At 40.4% G+C, this 19,899-nt stretch overlaps 1 protein-coding gene across 7 annotated transcripts in view; it reads left to right on the forward strand.

The window, feature by feature from the left end:
* nbeab (neurobeachin b) overlaps nucleotides 1-19,899 on the forward strand; it is a 200,757-nt gene that overhangs the window by 93,776 nt on the left and 87,082 nt on the right. For 4 of the 7 annotated variants that reach the window (XM_005455018.4, XM_025898038.1, XM_019367747.2 and 1 more), the window contains 8 exons: nucleotides 1,269-1,426; nucleotides 3,235-3,358; nucleotides 4,056-4,175; nucleotides 4,953-5,080; nucleotides 9,617-9,678; nucleotides 13,732-13,796; nucleotides 15,780-15,888; nucleotides 18,858-19,024. In XM_005455018.4, the coding sequence (XP_005455075.1) occupies nucleotides 1,269-1,426; nucleotides 3,235-3,358; nucleotides 4,056-4,175; nucleotides 4,953-5,080; nucleotides 9,617-9,678; nucleotides 13,732-13,796; nucleotides 15,780-15,888; nucleotides 18,858-19,024 (933 nt within the window). The remainder of the gene's footprint in view (nucleotides 1-1,268; nucleotides 1,427-3,234; nucleotides 3,359-4,055; nucleotides 4,176-4,952; nucleotides 5,081-9,616; nucleotides 9,679-13,731; nucleotides 13,797-15,779; nucleotides 15,889-18,857; nucleotides 19,025-19,899) is intronic. The other 3 variants (XM_019367748.2, XM_019367749.2, XM_025898039.1) reach the window with 1 other exon arrangement.

A 19,899-nucleotide genomic window follows, 5' to 3' on the forward strand; every position in this document is an offset into this window, starting at 1 on the left:
ATCATCTTTAATCCTTGGCCAGTCAGATTGCATGTGAACTGAGGAGTCTGGTGGTTTAATGGTGTGCCTGTGCTTTTTCTTTTGTCATTACATAAGGTCACAAGTGTCATTTCCATCCCAAGCAACATGCTTTATTTCATAAGTTAATAAACAATGTCCCTTTCATCATAATACCATGTTCTGTTTTGTGCAGTAGCTTATATGAAAAAGCCACCCGTAATTTTCGACTTCCGTATGTGCATATTTATTTGTGATTTCAGCTTTTTTTTTTTTTTTTTTTGAGTTTTTGGTTTCATTGCTTGCATTTTTATTTTCTATTGTGTTCCTATCTATCTAGGAACACAAAGGAAAACCAGTAGTAATTGCCATAATATGCCTACACTCTTCATATAGTTTCTGACTGTGAAGCAGATTCTGTTTTGTTGCTCTGGATAGAGTAAACGCCAAGTAGAGAATTCCCAAATCTGCTTCTGGAAAGTCTTTTGTTCGACTTGGGGATGTTTTCAGGCCAGGCTGCAGCAGGGGACCACTGGAGGCAAGAGCAGATGTAAGGGAATGTAGTAGCTCGCTGGCTGGTTCTCATGTTTATTTACTTAAGCCTCATGTGTACATGTGTGTCCATGTTTGCCTTGCATGCATTACGTTGAAAGATGGAGTTACAGGGCAGGATGTTTACCCTTCAAATGCCCTGACTAATGTGTCCGCATGCTCGTAATGGCAGGCCCTGAAAGGAGTAAGAGATGCAGATATTTTCCCCCTTAAAACATGAATGACTTTGGTACCAGGTTTGCTCATGCTAATTGCTTTGTGCTATCATCTAATTTATTTTAAAAAAAAAAATCTTTTTTTTTTTTATTCCTGTAAGATTTAAACTTGCCTCTTGCTTCATCTACATTTTTTTGTAGATGGTTTTGTTCCTTTAGTTTCTTTCTTTCTTTCCTTTTTCTTAACTGTTACTGTGTTACTTTTTTTTTTAACTTTGTTTATTAAAACAAATGCCTCTCTCTTTTTGTTAAGCAGAATGTCAAATATAAAAGACCTAATTCTAGATCCAAACATATTTAAAATGCTATTCAATCAAGACTATAAATCAACTATGTTAGCAATTTTTTTTTATAATGTACAGTTTGAATCTCATACACCTGCAGCAATTACAACACCCTGTAGCTGTTCTCTGTTTTTTAATAATGTCATTTTATTTTGGTTTTAATGCATCATTTTTGGTGCATATATAAATAAGACACATTCTGTGTGTGTGTTTGATGTAGGAGTGTGGTGGTGCCTGTGAAGAAAACCTCCCCTGGCAGCCTAGCAGTTAACACCCTGGGAAGCAGCAGCAGCACCTCTCCAGGCTTGACAACTGGCAGCACCCCCAACATCTTTGCTGCTACCTCTGCGACCCCCAAAAGCATGATAAACACTACGGGTATGCTACAAACAAGGTTACTGGAGTACAACCACGTTGTTAAAATCCTACACTCAGTCCTAGTAGCCTTACTAGGATTTACATAATACTGCTTCAGAGTAAGTTGCAATTACTTGTAATCTTACTGACCTCTCCTGAATTTTCGTTAAATGATGCTATTCTAGGAACAGAACAAAGTGTTTTTACTCTGTACGATCATGTGATCCTGGATGTCCTTGCAGGTGGTTGTTGCTATCACTAGATGGCACTCTTTACCTTTTTTGACTCCCCAAAGCAGCCCTGTGCTTCTGAGAGTGAAAATGGCTGTTGTTTAGCTACCAGGATTAGTCTAGACACCACCCTAATTTTAATCTGCTTGAACTGCACAGCAAAACAAATACATTTTTCATGACAAAGGTGAATTTGCATACCCTGACTTTTTATGGCACATGGCTTCTGATCTGATTGACTACATGGCCTCTCCCCCTTTGCTGTCACATTGCTTCTCCCGAGGCTGTGCTGCATTGAGCAGGATTCACCTCAGAGCCAGTGTACTCTGGCTTTTGAAATACCCCACTTAACACCAAAAACAATTAGGATTTCAAACACCTTTTAGTGTGCTCTATTATTATTAATAACAATAATAATAATGGTAATACAAATCACTCTCCTCTCTGAGGCCTTGTGAAGGAATTTGAGAAATGTACCCAAGTGAAAGTGTGTTTTCAGCTAAATCCACAGGCTCTCACCCAGACCACATGATATCATTCTCACTGGTTTTGACCTCTCAAAAGGACAGTCAGAATGATTTTATATTTGGGACTATGCTGCCAAGAAGCTCTGACTCAGTTTTCACCTTTAAATTACAGTTGTCACAATATCCAAATTTATTGGCTTGTTTAAAAAACAAAAATGCTGATATTGGTTCGATATGTTGGTTGATTCTTCATCTTTGTCATTTTACTAAACAAAACAGTTCCATGTGTCCCTGCTGGCACAAGTTTGAACCAGCTGAGTTGCACTTGGATTTAGTTAAAGTGCATAATTTGTTCTACTTGGTTGAAATTTGGGCTGACGTCTACTGTCAGGGGCCAGATTGTGGCTGCTTTTTATAACCTCCCATCCTTCCTTCATTTTCTTTCAGTCATTTCAATCTGTGTGCCATTAAATACATTTACAACCACTGGATGTAACATTAATGGAATTTCCCTGAAGATAGACAATAGTTTTAAATACGGCATTGCTTCTCTTTCTTCCACAAATCTTGTGGAAGTATTTAAATGCTTTGAATTTACCACATTTTACTCTCTATTTTTAGTTACCTAAATATTCCTGCTTGGTACTTGACAGGATTAGTAAAAACACAATAAGACATAACATTGTGTTTTCTTGTGTTCACTTAGTGGGGAGGGGTCACTAAAAATCAATGCAAAATTGTTTGGTGATCACCTTTATCATGAGATGAAATTTTATATCCTGATTCAAAGTGGTGTTCTTCCACTGTGACAATGCCTGCATTCAAAGGGCATTAGGGGCCCACTGAATGGTTTGATCAGTGCAAAAATTATGCGAGCCATGTGTGATGGCTTTCACACTTACCATATTTTGACCCAGTTGAACACATATGGCAGAATGTGCACCAATGAGTTGCATACCACCACTATCATCAAAAGCAACTGCCATAGCGAGCTCTTGCAGCACTTAGAGGCTTAACATCATAATAAGATGCCTAATGGACGTCTTTCCTTTAATTTGTCAGCCATCTGTATAAATCTGAAATTATTTTTGCCCTGCATTAATGTCGTGTGCTTCTGTTATTCCTCCCGCAGGAGCCACTGACGCAGCTGCTTCTACCTCCTCTTCCTCCAGTTTTGTCAATGGAGCCACGAGTAAGAATCTGCCGGCCGTGCAGACGGTGGCCCCCATGCCTGAGGACACAGTAGAAAACATGAGGTACAACACGGTTCTTCCCTTCTGCCGAACTCATTTAGTCAAACTGTGTCACTTGTGTATAAAATCTACCTGAAAGCAGATTTTTCTACATTGTGTTTCTTTCCTTAAAGTTTTCCTCAAAGTGCTAAATCTGTAGTTTTCTGTATGTTTTAAAATATATATCTATCAAAAACCCCTAAAAAAGTGGTTTTATGTTAACACTGTGGCAAAGTTTGACCTAATTTATGTGCATGTGTATTACCCTGAGTACAGCTGGCTGTGACCTTGACTCATCTTCTCCCGTCGCTCTAATAGTTTGTGACAGACGTCCTTAGATCTACTCTCCCACCGACTGCTGAGAACCCAGGTCTTTCTCCAGGGTCTCGCTCTCCTCTCTTGCTCTGCCTCAGTGTTTTCTGCCACAGGAATAGAGATTCAGTTGCCATGGCAGCAGTAACCGACATCACTTAGCGTAACTGTGAAGTCAATGATAGTACTATCTCGCCACAGACCCTACTGATGCCTGTGTTATATTTTAGATCACATCCGAGCTGAATAGACTGCTTCGGTCTACTGAAATCAACAAATAAATCTGATTATAACCATAGTTCATGTTCTTTATTATAATATAATGACTTCATGATCCCAACTTCTAAGTCCCAAAGCAACATGAAGGAAGGATTGCCTGTGGTTTCTTTTTTTTTTCTCTCTATTTCAGTGCCTTTTGTGAAGTAGACCAGAATCCACTACGTCAGAAGCTGACACCTCCTGAGCTCAAACCCTTTAGCTCCCTGACAGGATTAAAGACAGCCTCCAGAGGTGCAGGACAGTGTCTTAGGCAAGGACATCTATGCTAGCTACCTAGACTTCCTGCATCCTGCACTTTACGCTAGTGTGTCATCTCTCTGAATATGTTTTCCCAGGTTTCTTGAAGCGGGTTTACACTACACACAGTCCCTCTTCTCTTTCTGTTTTTCTGTATTCTGCAGCTTTCTGTCCATCTTAGCTGGGAAAACAAGCTTCAGCTCTCCTCGTGTTGTCCTTTTTTATCTGTGTGTGTGTGTACACATAGGAGATATACTGTATCTCTGCCTGTACACTGTCTCAGTTTGTATGGCTGCATGACTCCAGCTCACAGTTTTTCCGAGGTTCTTAGATAATGTCAGCCAGAGGCATGGAGTGATTGTCTAAAAGATTTGGAACTTCCTCTGCAGTGAACAACTGTGATCTCAAGTGCAACCCTGGTAACATATCACAACAAAGAATGCAAACAGCTAGTGAGATGTGAGTTCACATGGCTCTTAATAACATTAAATCTTCACTCACTGACATCTCTGGTGATAGCAGCCACAATCTCATTGATATCTGGCTTAGTTTGCATCCTCTGAAATGTGCTGGTTACCTCTTGCACCCACCAGTCTGACTCTGACAGTCTGACTACACACTAACTGCTGTTAGCTGTGCACACTGGGTGAACTGTGGGGCTCTCACTGCTCCTTTTTTATTGCTTCTTGATAGTGTAGCAAAAAGAATGACCTCTTTCAAGTTTTCTTTTTGAAATTCAGGTGTCTAATTTCTTTTTCTAACTTCTCCTTTGATGTGCTCTCTTCGACAGCATTACTACAAAGCTAGAAAGGGCCTTGGAGAAAGTCGCACCCCTGCTGAGAGAGATCTTTGTGGACTTTGCGCCTTTTCTATCTCGCACCCTGCTGGGCAGCCACGGACAAGAGTTGCTCATAGAAGGTACAGATGTTGTAGGGTGCGTTTTATTCTTGGTGCGCTGTTAACATTTTTGTCCCAGTCACCCCACCGGCTGCCAAGCTGATGGATGCAGTAGACATTGACAGGAGAGTTGCGATATTGCACACAAGCTGGGGGTCTGATTTAATTTGTTTTCCCTTTCATTCATCTTGTGGCGTGTGTGTGTTTGTTTTCTTCATGATTCTTTTCTCAAATTCTTTCCACATATTGTTCCTAGATGTTTTTTTAAGCATCAGCGTTTCACTGTCACAACCAATCTCATTTTGAACTGAATGTTGGTAGCCTTTGCCACCTCATTGCATTATTTTTAGTGCCAAAATAAGATCATATTTCCAACTTACCCATTTGCATTGTACTAGAAAGGATTTTTAAATCTTTTTTCTTTTTTTTTTGGTCAAAAGTTGTTTATTTCAGAGTAAAGAGTTTGCATAAGCTTTAACCTTTTCGGGCACAGTAAAATCTTTATGCACGCACATTTTATTTCCAATGAAGTATAGGTGCTTAAATGTTTCTGTACTACCGGAATCATTTTTGTTGCTATTGAAATGTACTCTTGAATATTTTGACCGAGACTTGCCTCTGTGCAGCCATGAGGTTTAATGGCATTAATGATTTTATTTTAAAATGGTATTACAGCAGTCACTTTACAAATAGAGCTGCACTGACTGGTTTGGTTGTGCATAGTGTTTGCAGAAGCGTGAGATCTCTTTGCTGCACTCCACTCTGGTCTCTAGCCTTATTTCCTGGTGGCTGCATGAAGCTTTCCAGTCCCTTCTTCAAGCCTCAGGTTGGCAGCCTCTCACAGTGCTACTTGTGCCTAACCTCAGGGCTCTATGCCTACATGTGTGCGCACTACCACTCTATTCCCCAGGCTTGTTTTGGCTTGTATTCACAAGAAAACAGGGCCACCGCAGTCAGCACGCGCATGAGTGAGACTGTGTGTGTTTGCAGATGTTTGTCTGTTTGTGTGTAGCGCAAAACATACGCGGGTGGTCTCCACTCTCTCGACTTGCACTCAAAATGCTTTCTCTGAATCCGGATTGCAAAAGTCTTTTCTTTCGCTGGTAACCTAACCGACACTGGTGGAAAAGGTCTTTGCAGAGAATGACGGGATGCTGCCAGAACGCACTCCTGTGACTGTATTAAAGCCCTGCTAGAGAAATACTTAGACCCACGTTTACTGACCACCATTGTCCACTTTTCTCCAGGGGCATACTTTATTTATTAACTGTTTACACAACCAGTTAATTTAAAAAAATGGAATTCCAATATTTTAATGTTTTGAATAATATTGCATTTAGTTAGAGGTTGTTGTTTTTTTTGGTTTTTTTGCAGTGTTGGATCTAAAGTGTTATGGATCTTTTTATTAGCATCTGTTAGTGGCATCCAATTTAAGCTTTTAAAATTAATCAGCTTTGACATGTTTAATGATAAGCAGGGTCTTATGTATTTGATATAACTAGCCTTGTCAAAAGGAATGGTGAAATGATGCATTAAGTACTTTTCTGCACTCATGAAAAGGACATTTGAGGTATTACGGACTCCTTTTTAAAAATGTTTCCATTCCAGCCAGTTAAGTTCCACAAACAGGCATGGTTTCCTCCAAGTCAGCCGTATATCATACATATATACATAAGTAAATAGAAATGTGAGTATGCTATGCACATGTGGCTTGGTCTACTCACTCAGTGTCAGGAGAAAGGAATGAAAAATCAGGTAGCAAAGCCTTGACAAGTGTGAATATGTCTGTTACCCTTTCACTCAAAGTCTGTCAGCAGACTGACCAAGCTGACAAACCAGAGCTGATCTCAGGCTGCAGACTGTAACCCCACAAACAAGGTCATAGATAGACAGCTTGGGCCTCAGCACTCTAGACATGTTTAACCCTGTCTGGGTCTGTGAAATGTGAACCCTGACAGGGATTAGAGCAGGTTTACCAGTCAAAACACTGCAAATACACAGAATCAACACTTGCTCTTGGACACCTATATGATATGGAAGTTTATCAAGCCACTTCAGCCCGTCTTAGTTTCAGTCTGTTCATGACTGAGCTGATTTCGCTCTTCCTTCGTCTCTTTTCGTCATCTACTTTTCTTCCCGACCCTTCCCAGGCCCACAGTTGAAATACTGTGCTGCAGTGCAAAGGCGCTCCATTTACCAGTAATTACCAGTCATCCATCACTCCTTAGATTGCCCGGGGTCAAGCCCTCCTGTGCCCCGTGTGCCCCTTTGCCTCACTCTATTCCTTCACCCCCTTTGCAGACATGTGGTCACTGCAGCAATTATGTTGTGTGCACCCTGAGCTTTACACTTGGAGTTGTTGGGTAAGAGCTGTACGCGAACACTGCCGCTGTTGTGATGCCTGCCGCCTGCTCCTTGCTGTCCCCTGAGTGGCCCAGCTTGCCGGCACATCACCCCACAATGCCACATTCACCCATGCCTTAACCCTGCCCTGTTTACAGGAAAGGACTGGCAGGCCATGTTTAAATAGAATGCATTTAGTTTGTCTACCAGCACAAGGCCAGGGTCAGTTGGCCACCTGACTACTGTGTCAGTTCGGACTGACTTATGGCTTAGCGTGTCACTGCTATAACAAGAGGTCAACTGTGGCACTCTGTGTACAAGAGAAGGGTCACATCCTCTTAGAGTATTTACAATATGTTCCCTTGGACAGTCTCTGCTCATGAATAGAACTCAATGGAGAATCAGTGACCAAAAGATCCGTCCGTCCAGGGTTCGAATATTTTGCATTCTGTGTTACATTATACCGTTTAATCACACAAGTAAAACTATTTCCGCTGAATTTTGTCTAGTTGACCTTTAAAGGGGACCATTTATGCTCATTACCGGCTCAAAGTTTCCACCCTTGTACCATTCAAAGTTCAAAATAATCCATATTAATCTCAGTACTTTCAGGTCTTTTTGTAGCCCCTCTGTTCATTCTTTTATTAAAATAATCCATTTTAGCTCCTCTACCTTTGCTGACATGGAGGGTGGCAGTGAACTTTTTTCTCATTGGCTGTTTCATGCAAACAGAATCTTCGAGCCAGAGCTGTGTGGCTGAGATGATTATATTAGGGATAACTACTGCACTGACATCACACAGAGCCAAGATAATAAAAAAAAAACAGCAAAAAAAAAAAACTCTGCCTGAAGCAGAACATTTAGAGCAGACTGAGGCCTGAGCTTTTATCTCACAGGTATTACTCGCACATGTCTAATATGAGCATCCAACTCATATGCTATATATATTACATAAAATAATAAAAAATAAATAGAAAATAATAGTAATAAGTAAAAAGCCATGAAAGGAAACTTCATTTTCCTCGGTTATCATGATATTGTTAATTACAATCAAATTCAAATTTAAAAAACATATTAATGTTTTATGTTTACAGATCATAGTTTACAAATTCACAAGTGCATTAATATTATCTGTATATTTCATTGTTATCAATCAATGCCCATATTTAACAGGCGTGTCTTCCAATGTAAATGTTACTGCAGTTTTAGTGTTTGGACTTTTGGAGGTAGGTCTGCTACTGTGTTTACATGTGGACAGCAAATTTTACTCTGGACACAAATGTGACTGTTTTATTTATTGTTTTCTGTGCTATTACAGCAGACACTCGTGCATTTCTCATTAAGCTATTCTGTATAATGTTGGATCTTTATACCTGTGTATTCAGGTGTTTTTTGCATACTTAATATAACTGACTAATATCAAAGATAACTCTACCTTTCAGTATAATGCAAAACTCATTATTCAACTCACTATTCAATAATTTTATTAAATAAGCCATTATAACAACTCCATAAATACTATTTTGTACTAGTATTTGTACTGTCAAAAACTTAAAGTTCCTTTGGTGGATACCCCATCATCCATGAAACAACAACATCCATGGGGCAAAGGTTTTTTACTCTGCCTGCCTATAATGAGTACTATAGAGTTCCTTTCTTTGCTTTATTAATGATTGCACCTTTAATGGTTCTCGCCAAGTGCAGCAGAAGGGCTGGAGGTGCAGAATACGAGACCAGTTGCAGCCATTGTTTCTACAAATGAGCTTTTCACACCTGCCCATGTTTCATTAGAGAGTTGTCTGCTTCGGTGGCTCACCGTCTACCGAATGGAGATGTGGGAAGAAGCTGTGAATGTCTTCTGTGAGCGTGTGGCATGTGTGAAGGACGTGTGTGTGTGGGGGTTGGAGTGCTCGTATGTAAATGTGTTGCAGATGTATTTTTTGTTCTTTCTTTTTTTCTTCTTTACAATTTTATGACAGGCAAATTGGGAACACAATTTGGGGAGGGTTGGCAAAAATGTTAAAAGAGGCTATATACAGTAGCTTTGCACAAGTCGAATATTGTATGTCGGTGATGTACTCTATGCGTTTTTCTTTTTTATATCTTATCTTGTTTGCCCAAATGATTACACCTTATCATACCAACAGTTGTATGCTTATGTGCTTTAACATGCAAGGTTAATGTCTCTTCTTTTCATCTGCTTTATCTCCAAAGGTCTAGTGTGTATGAAGTCAAGTACCTCAGTGGTGGAGCTCGTCATGCTCCTTTGTTCTCAGGTGAGCATTTTCTTTCTCATCTATTTCACAGTTTTCATCTTCTCAGGCTCTCTTTGTCTTTTTCTATCTGCCATTCTTTTTCATGTCTAATAGGCCTTTCTATACTCTGCTTCTCTTGATAACATACTCTCTGCCAACACTCTGTGGAGACGTGCAAGGATCTGGTTTCAACCCTTGCGGTTCAATATAAACTGACACACTGTACTGGCAAATTAGACATGGTCATTGCTATAACCTAGTTCACTCAACTCTTACTTTGAAAGATGTATTTTAAACAGAGACGTACACATTAGATATACCCTTTATCCAGTCCAAGTTGTGGATATTTTGAAAGTATATACATTTATTGTTAGGACTTGCTTCAGTTTTGAGGGCTCATGTTAGACAGCAAGTTATTTAATCTCTTCCCTCTTTGAGCTAATTGTCCAGACGGATGGTACAGACACACACTGATCTCTGAGAATCTACTGACTTTCTCACTATGCCCTAGAGCTTTATTACCAAGCTCTCCTTTAGAGAATGAGCTCCACCTCATGCCAACCCTGCGAGTGACTGATCACCTTTGAGCTGACCCTCTGAATCTCTTGTTAAGCCCATGTTTTAGGGAAGGTCAGAGCCCTGATGTAGCAGTTAGAACAGGAGACATTTAACATACCTTCTGTCAGCCCATCAGTCTTGCGTCGGGAGCCCATAAGGAAGCCATTACTTGGTGCCTCTTTGTGGATCCAGACTGCTGGGCCAAAGTCTTGAGGAGGTGGATTGCCACGAAGTGTGCTCCATGGTATCCATAGTCCAAAGGGCTCTTCGGCAGGGAGCTGAGCCTCTGTTATATGGAGGCCATTATTCAGGGGCTTTCCACCAAAAAATGTACATAAATGGGGGAGCCAGTTTTGAGTTATTGTTGCTCTTTTGATGGTTTTTGATGGGCTCCTTTTTGTGCTGCTTTTCTGTCTGTGGGAAGTTGCATTTTCCAGCTTTAGGATTTATTGCAGATGAGAGCGTCAGCATGCTGTTAAGGGTCTGAGTCCACCCCCCGTTACACAGATAGCATTACTGCAGCTCCAGAGGTTCCTGCCATTAGGGGCTCGCGGGCTGAAACCCAGGCTGAGATATCGATCAGACAGCAAGGCCTTGAAACTAGATTGTATGGTTTGGTGTCCTTCTAAAACCGTTCAGATAAAGATGAACTATTGCTCTTCATCTTTATAATACACTCTCTCTATTAATATACTCCAGTTTTGTTACCAGCTAATATAATTAACTGATGTAGGAATAGATCATTAGCAGTGTGTTCTTCATGACTTTTTTCAGGGAACCAAGCTCATATGTGCTGACCAGCTGTCAGACGTAGCAGAGACAATCTTTAATCTGATTAATAACTGCAATGCAAGGAGCTCATAATTAATGTCTTTGGTAGCACATATCAAATCTCAGCTGATTTTAGAAAGCACAGCGGGTCTTGTCAGATGCAGGGTGAGCTTTTATCACAATAAAATGCCATCTTTGACATGCCCCCTCACATACTTTAACATTAATGTTTTAAGACAGCAAGGAGGGCACTTAGATGACCTTTAGTCCCTCTCTGTTTTGTGACCTGTCACTTTTATGAATAAATTAGCGCTAATGATCTGCCTTTTCTTATTTATGCATACTAATCACAGCAATCATCATGTTGCTGGCCATGGCTGCAGACACTGTGTGTCTCTCCTCAGTCTGGGCAGCTGAATGAAAGGGTCAAGCAGCTCTGTTTCTTGTAACAGCTTAAACATACAGGGGGGGATCTAGAGTGGAGCCACAGAGATTTAGTGATGGAAGGCCTCCAGATGTGGAGAGTACAACAGAGCAAAGCAGAGTAGATAAAAGCAAAGGCTCCCGCATACTGACAGGTTGGATTGAAACACCACAAATACTTAGTGCCCTGCTGAATTTCAGGAAGATGAAAGTGGGAAGAGAGAGATGCCTCTCAAGGCCATCAAGCTGTTCACTGGGACAGGAGTTGTGGGATTTTAGGTGGTAGGATTTTCAAAGATAGAATGGAGAATTCCAGCATTTCCCCAAGTGAGCATCAAACACTTTCTAGTATCGTTTCTGTTTCAACAAACTCACCTGCTCTTTAGTATTATGGCACTTTTTAGCCACTTGTAGCAAATTCGTTTGTATACAGTAGACTACTGTAGTCTTCACTTTTTTCCAGCTGCGGGCATTTTTTTCCCAGAAAGCTAAATGAAGTTTATATCAGATCAAACACAGTGTTAATGAGTCATAGTTTGTGGAAACTAAACACAGCTAGAAGCAAGTGACTATAGGACTTTAGTTCTGCTCAGATATTACTAAGAGAATAGTAATCCTTGATATGTAATTATGAGCTAATAATAATGAGAAAAAAATATGTCAAGCCTTTTTTATTAATTGTAACCAGACATGTCCAAAAGGCCAAACTATTGGTGCATCTTTAAATTTTCGTTTTTCTTGGCGAAACTACTAAACAAACTTTACATAGCCAGAGGTGCTGCACTGTGGTCATGGTCTGCATTTACATCAAGAATTACATCTCTTTTTAAGGAGCTGCACGTCGAGCCTAATTTCCTTCAAATGGGCTGCAGAGGATTTTTTAAATCTCTGCAATCAAAGGCAGCCTCCTCTGGGAGTTGTGCACTCCAGCTAAAAAAAAAAAAGAAAGAGGAAAAAAGAGAGTCTCTGAAGTGCTATCTCAGCTGTCAACAAGCATACCTCAGACAAGATAGCATATTTGACTAGTTCATGCTTTACCTCCTCTGACCTGCTGCCACTTTCCCGGTGTTGCCCAAGTGTCATGTCTGCCTTGATTTCCGTATTTATTTTTGTCACGTGAGCATGGTGCTAGTGGAACCTTGGAAGTCTGGCTGTACATGATCCCTTTCCAAATCAACAACAGCCTATTCCGGGCAGATACTGTAGCACAGGAAAGGGGTCAGGGGGAACATTTGGAGACCAGATGCTCAGCAGTTTGTCAGCACCATCTCCCTGACTTAACGCATCGTAGGGTCAGACTGTGCACTCGTGCGTGAACCAGTATGTGTCAGTCACAACAACTATGTACAAAAACACGTACCCATACATAATAATGTCAATGTCAGTTATTTTGGTACTGTACTAAACAAATGCTGCTTATCTTATCCAGACACTCACAGGGAACAAGCAGTGTGTACCTCTTTTCTGCATGTAGATTATATATCCCCCATATAGTCTTTCAGTTGGGAATAGCAGTTATATTTAATGCTATTTTGGTAAACAATGTTCAAAGGTTCCTTTATATATGTGAATAGCCTTGAGTTACATGTACATTATTAGCCCTTAGAACTAAAACCCTTTCCCCTTTCATTTTTTCTTCTGTTTCCCCTTTTCTTTTGAACTGTGGCCTTCTCTATTTTCTCTTCCATTTGCACCTCAGTAAGGTTACAGGAGAGCCGAATTTCCCACAGTGAAAGGCGCGCGCTCAAACTGCTTTTTAATCATTTCCAGAGCATGTTGTGAGACAGCAAGTGCTGGCACTCTGGCCCGGGACTCGGATACCTTCCAGGCACTCACTGCAGGGCTCAGTGAGCCCGCTCAGTAATCTGTCACTGTAAGGGACGGAGGAAATGGCTGTATTTAAGCGAGAGGATACAGTTTCATCCCACAATTACATCTCTCCTGTGTTTACAGATCTTTTCACAGAGGAAGAAAGGATGGTCTCACATGTGGTGCAGAATTTCAGCTTTTTATAGCTATCACTTTATTTTTTTTCCTCCAAGGATATATCAACTAAATGCTTTTTTTACGTACTTGAATTACAAGCTATGAAACTGTATCTAAATTGCAGTTTCAAATATAAAATTTTCATGACGAAATGTGATTCTTGTCACTCTTTTCCAAATGATCTTGTTGCATATTGGATGCAAAGTCTGTTTTAACTTTTGATGTGCTTTGCAAAGATTTCTGATGTCTTCTTTTTATTATCCTGTTAGCTTTATGGTAATTTAGATGCACATGCAGTCCTTGTGTGAGTAATAAATATTTTTTCTTTCTCTTCAGGAGTGGCAGAACTCGATTCAAAAGAATGCTGGACTGGCATTCATTGAGCTAATTAATGAAGGGAGGTAAAGTATCAGTTTATTAATATACATAAGATTAAACCACAAGGCCAGACACTGGGTTACTAATCCCCCTGTTTTTTTACTAGATTGCCCATAAACCTCTTGCTCCTCTTGGCTGCTCTGTTGGGGGTAAAAGTAAATAAGATTGTTGTGAGAGGATAACATAAGAATCTCGGGTCCTCCTCTTGTATTTTTTTCCCTCTGTCTTTTTTGCTGTGTTTTTCTGTGCTGTGCTTGATTCCTCCCTCTTCCTCCCTGGGTGTGGCCAGACTGTGTTTTCTGTCGAGCAGATCAGGGGCGGCTCAGCCTCCTTGCCCATCTGCTGACCCATCTGGCCAGGCCTCCTCGATGCCCAGGTTCAAGCCTGAGCCCAGCCAGGCTTCTCTGAGTCCCCCGCTGGCTCGGGAACAAAGAGCTTCAGTCAGTAGGGCCACACGGCGCTGTCCAGGGTGCTGCTGACAGACACATAATTTTCCAGTCTTACTCAAATCTCTGTGCACCTATTCTGCTTAACTAGACAGACGTATATGTAGCTGTAGTCTGGTAAATCTGTTTGCCTTACAAGGCGTGGCTGACATAGACATTGTATCTGTTGTATGTGCAACAGAACGTTCAGCTATGTTTCATAATGCAACTGTTTGAATTCCAAGCAATTAACAGGCAGGCTAAAAATGCTCTGATTAGGTGGATATTTTATTTAAGCTTATTCCACAATCTGATCGGACATCCACTTTAGAGGCCATTTATCCTCCCCTCACGAAAACAAAGGGAAAGAGAAAGAGCATTCATTAAGTTATTGCAGCTTCAAGCACCATGCATTATCATATTAAATAGCTATTGAGAAAGAAAGGTGTGTTACTACTTTTATAACTAATGTATTTCATGAGTTGTATATCAATGAATGCCAACGTGAGATGAGAGAGGCGCCTCTGCTGAAGGCACTGTCAGGAGGTGCATTCCAAATCAACACATGGAAGCAGTCAAAGGACCAAGACAAATAAAAAACAACCTTTTAACTTTAATGCTGCTGAAATGACTGATGAGAAGACATTTGTTGTAGTGAAAGAAAGTAGAAATGTTAATGATAATCAGGCCCCCCTCTCGACATAATGAAATTTTAGTTGCATTTGTTGTAGCAGCTAAGCACCCTCACTCCCGTCATAGCGCAAATGGTGATTGATTAGTGTTTTCTATGCATGAAATAATACCACAAAAAGTCTGGTGGAGCGCATAAATGTCTTTTTTCCATCTCCAAATATCACTTGTCAACTTGCTTTCTCATCTATTCTTGGTTTCGAAACAAAGCTTGGCGTTGTCAGCCTCTGTCTTTGAACAGTGAACTTCTGTCTATTAACGAGTGCTTGTCAACAACTAAAGAGGCAAGAGCAGCTGATGAATGCAGCCTTGGGATTACTGCCTCTCCTTGGGACGGGAGGGAAAATTACAATCTGTATCAAGCACTGAAGAGGAACAAGGGGTGTTTTAATTAAAACAAAGCTGGCCTAATGGTGTGTAAAATGGCATGTAATCTACACACAATATCCAGGGTGTTTTCACTTATTAAAGATGCTGGAACCTATATGTGAATGTGGGTGGAGACCACGGAGTGTCTAGACTCAGCCATGTGAGAAGCTTTCCACCGCCAGACTTGTCAGCAATACAGTCTCTGGGTTGATGTTCTGGTCAGTGGGAAGGGATGCTCAGTCAATCAGGAGTGTGGCAGACAGGCTCCAGTGCTCTAATGACACTCTATTCCCTCCTTAATGCTACAGAGGGGTCTGTCACTGACCTGCAGCCTTGCAACATAACTCAGACAAATGATTCTGTTTACCAGTCTCCTCTCTCACTAACCAGAATGTTACACAGTCCTGACAAGCTAAATTTACCTTAACACTGCGCGTTCCTTTGGAGTGTCTTTGAAATGCATAATAATTTTTAAAATCCTGATGTTTTCTCCTGTTTTTAAATTTCTTTGCAATGTTAAAGGTTGCTCTGCCATGCCATGAAGGACCACATAGTCCGGGTTGCCAACGAGGCTGAATTCATCCTCAACAGACAGCGAGCAGAGGACGTGCACAAACATGCAGAGTTTGAGGTATAAACTATGCTTCTGAAGGCATTAAAGGCCTGCCCAGAGTTGCGCAGCTTACTGAATCAACAGTAAATGCACTATTTTACTATTTCAATTGACCAAATTTCAGTTTTACCATCTGCTGTGAAAATAGAATTTGACAATCTGCTAATGAGCTCTAAACAAATCCTATTAGTATAAAACAGACATTCAACTTTATATGCTCAGTAATCGTGTCCCTCTGTGTCCTCACGAGGATTAAATCCTCGCTCTTACAACTCATATAAATTTAATTATTGGTGGCAAAGGGATCCCGGCAATATTAATTTAGGATTTTGATATGAGCTTTTGCCAACTAACTCGGGGGATAAAATCCCTTTGTCTGTATTTAGCCTACGCTCATCAAACTATCATTTCAGATATGAAAGGAAACACTAGGGTTTAAGTGGCATAATAAAAGAAGTGCACAGTGGAGTAATAGCAAAAGCAATAATAAATCATATGGTAAGACCTTATAAAAACATCACTAATAAATGTTATGAAAGTAAGTAGTATTTTTTCAAATACAGCAAATTGTTATTTGAAGGTTAATAATTACAATAAATTACACTCACTGGCCACTTTAAGTACACCTGTTCAACTGCTCATTGATTCAAATCAGCCAATCACATGGCAGCAATGAAATTATAAATGCATAATCAAGAAACCTTCTGAAGTTCAAAGGTGAACATCAGACTGTGGGAGAAAGTACATGATTTTGCACAAATGGCGGATTGTTAGTGACAACAATAACTAAAATAACCACTCCTTACAGCCAAGGCATGTGGAAGAGCATCTCTGAATGCACAACACCCTGAACTTTGAAACAGAAGAAGACCACACTGGTACAGAAGTACATGAAAATGAGCAGTGTTTCCAACATCGTGTTGAATGTTTGCCACAAAGAATTAAAGCATTTCATAAGGCAAAAGCAAGTACTGTCAAGTTGCAAGTTGTGTAGTGGTTTACACACTCATTTAAAAAGCAAAAAAATCTCCTGTTTTATCCTGGGAGGAGACACAGATCCCTTTGGGGTTTCTTATGGAAGGTTATCCAGTGTAAATATCTACCATATCAAACATGCAGAGCTAACTGCTGTTGTGAAAGAGTGAGCAGCTTTGATTTATGAATTATTTATTGCATCGTGTTAGCATCATAGCTGGGAGAGGTGGGAAATGATAACCATTGCATTCAGATATCATCTGCACGCGCAATATTCTCCGTGCTATATTACCCCGAACTAGACAACAAAAGTGGATGGATGGTTTGGTAGATTTATATTACAAATCTGATTAATACACTTGTTTAATTTGGTATCATAATAAAAGTTTAATTCCTCATTAGTGAGGGTTTCAAATATTGTGCTATCTTGGAGATACCCACAGGGTTGGGGTTGCAGTAATGGTGAGATAGACTAGGGGGGAAAACAAAACTGAGAGTTAAACAGGACATGAACCGTAGTTTTCAGGTTTTTGGTCTTTTGATTTTAAATTGTAACACCACCTGCTTACTTTAAAACAAAAATATTTAAAACAGCAACATTACAGCTTTATAATAGCCAAAAATACACAAAACTGCATTTATGAACTATTCACAAAGTTTTATAATCATGCAATTATCGCAACAACAGTTGTTATGAAGTATTACCAGTCTGACTGTTCAACATCAAAATGTGTGTGTTTGCTATCGAACAAACCACACACACACATTTCCGCCAGCTCTGTTAACAGCTTGTACATATGAGTAGTGATGAGTTTCTTATCTGGGAGATGCAGCCATCCTCAAACAGCTGCTTGATATACAGTTCTTGAGGATCCTTGACCCGCTAGATAAACTGGAAGAGACGGTTAGATATGCAATGTCAGGAGAAGGGGGAAGTGTACCTGGCCCCATCCGTTCTGTCTGCCAACACCAGACAGCCTACACTTTTCATCTAGGCCTGACATTACTTTATTACCCACTCTTCAAGATTGAAGATTCAGGACGCAGATAAGACAGTTTTACAATTAAGTTGGTGTCAGGAAGAAGCGTCATATGCTTTAAGTGATAAATAATGTTTGATATTTGTCACGGCGTCACGTGGTAATGTGAGGTGACGGGCGGAGATTGAGTTATCCGCTTTATGAGGTATATGTTGAAGTATAATATCTGACAGAATTCAAATTTTAAAGCAGGAAATTCAATTAACTTCCAGCTTCTGTTAGCAAATTAGATTGCGAATATTAGCAAGAGTTCCCCTCAGGGTGGCCTAGTGAGACAGAGTCGCATGTGCTCCTCTAGTTTACATTTAGCTACCTGGTGCGCTTCTGTTGCGCTGACTTCAGGAAAAAGGTTTACAAGTAAAGCTGCAAATTTTACACATTGTATTTTATTTAAACATTCTGACAAGTAGATATTTTTTTTTATATTTATGATTTGAATGATATAAAACAATGTGTTCTTACACATTCTTACAGTTTGTTTTAGAAGACAACTGCAAATCTTCACATTTTAACCCATTGCTATACCAGCGGACAGCATAAACATTTTATTGATATAATGGCATTGTAGCTTTGTAAACCCTGACAGGCTATATTCTTCTCCCCTAATAGCGCCATCCAAAGCTACCTAACAGGAAGCCTCATCTGTCCGCGGTTAGGCAATGGACTGCCTTCATGTGCTTGCAGTGATTTAGTGCCCTCCTCCAAGGGAGTAGAAATATATCTCTCAGCTGTCCACTAATATCTTTATGCACTCAAGTGTGTTGAATGAAGCTATAACATTCTTCAGCGTGACAAATGCTCCATTAGAGTGTATATATTATTCCGACTTTATTCAAGTAAGACATTTTCAAATGCTATTAGAACAATGTCCAACATCAAATTTGATGGTAGATACTGTACCTAAATCTATAAATACAGAATGAGATTAACACATTTTTTTTCTTTCTTCTCTTTTCTTAAATCTGAAATTAGTCAAACTGTGCTCAGTATGCTGCTGACAGAAAAGAGGAAGAGAAGATGTGTGACCACCTGATTTGCGCTGCTAAACACAGAGACCATGTAACAGCCAACCAGTTAAAGCAGAAAATCGTCAACATCCTCACCAACAAGCACGGTGCCTGGGGCACGCTGGCCCAGAGGTAGGTCCCCACACTTGAACTAGTTTAACTGCAGAAACAACATGGGTGGTGTTAAGTCTTCAAGATAAACTATAGCCACTCAATGTTAGGTCCAACCTACAGGACAAAAGCTACCTGTTCACAGTACTCTGCAGCCAGAGGATAGGGCCACCAGTTAATGTCATTTTCCCAGGATCCGATAGGGTCAGCAATCAGGTCAGCAAATGCAATTACAGTGCCGAGTGGCTTAATCCTCTGGGGACAGCTGATTGGCCAGTCATCTAACATACCGGGGTGGAAGACGGGGGTTGGGGTGTTTCTGCAGCATTGTCCAGGCATTCATTGACCCTCTCAGTAACACAGCCCAGCACCTGGTGGTAGTTGCAGCCTTCCCCATGGGCCCTGTTAAAACAACCACCAGCTCTCCCGCTCTGCTGCTTACTTTTCACTATCATCCACATGGTCCCATGGATGCAGGGCTGGTTAGAAGCATTGACAGCTAGTTATTTTAGACAAACAAAGGAGTCACAACAAGCTGTTTGTTTTCTTCTGGGCTTATGGCTGGGAATTACAGATATGACAAAAAGCATGCAGTTTTTTATAATAGCAGAACTATGAACGATGACTTGGTGCAGGGAAAGCCTCAGGCAGTTTGAGTTAAATATCCACATCACATTATACAGGCCAGTTGTAGAAACGCACAGTAATAGTAAATTTGTTCACATAAAATTAAGTCAAGAGCAGCCAGTTGAGAGAAAGTCTGCCACTTTATACACAAACCACAACTGCTTATTTGCCAAATTTTTGCATCTTTGCTGAAACAGTAGCTTTGAGTTTGTTATTACGTTGTAACAATACAGTGCAGATGTTCGACTGGGTTTGCTGAGCGTGAATTT

This window comes from Oreochromis niloticus, linkage group LG14 (assembly GCF_001858045.2).
Source record: "Oreochromis niloticus isolate F11D_XX linkage group LG14, O_niloticus_UMD_NMBU, whole genome shotgun sequence".
Classification (NCBI taxonomy): domain Eukaryota; kingdom Metazoa; phylum Chordata; class Actinopteri; order Cichliformes; family Cichlidae; genus Oreochromis; species Oreochromis niloticus.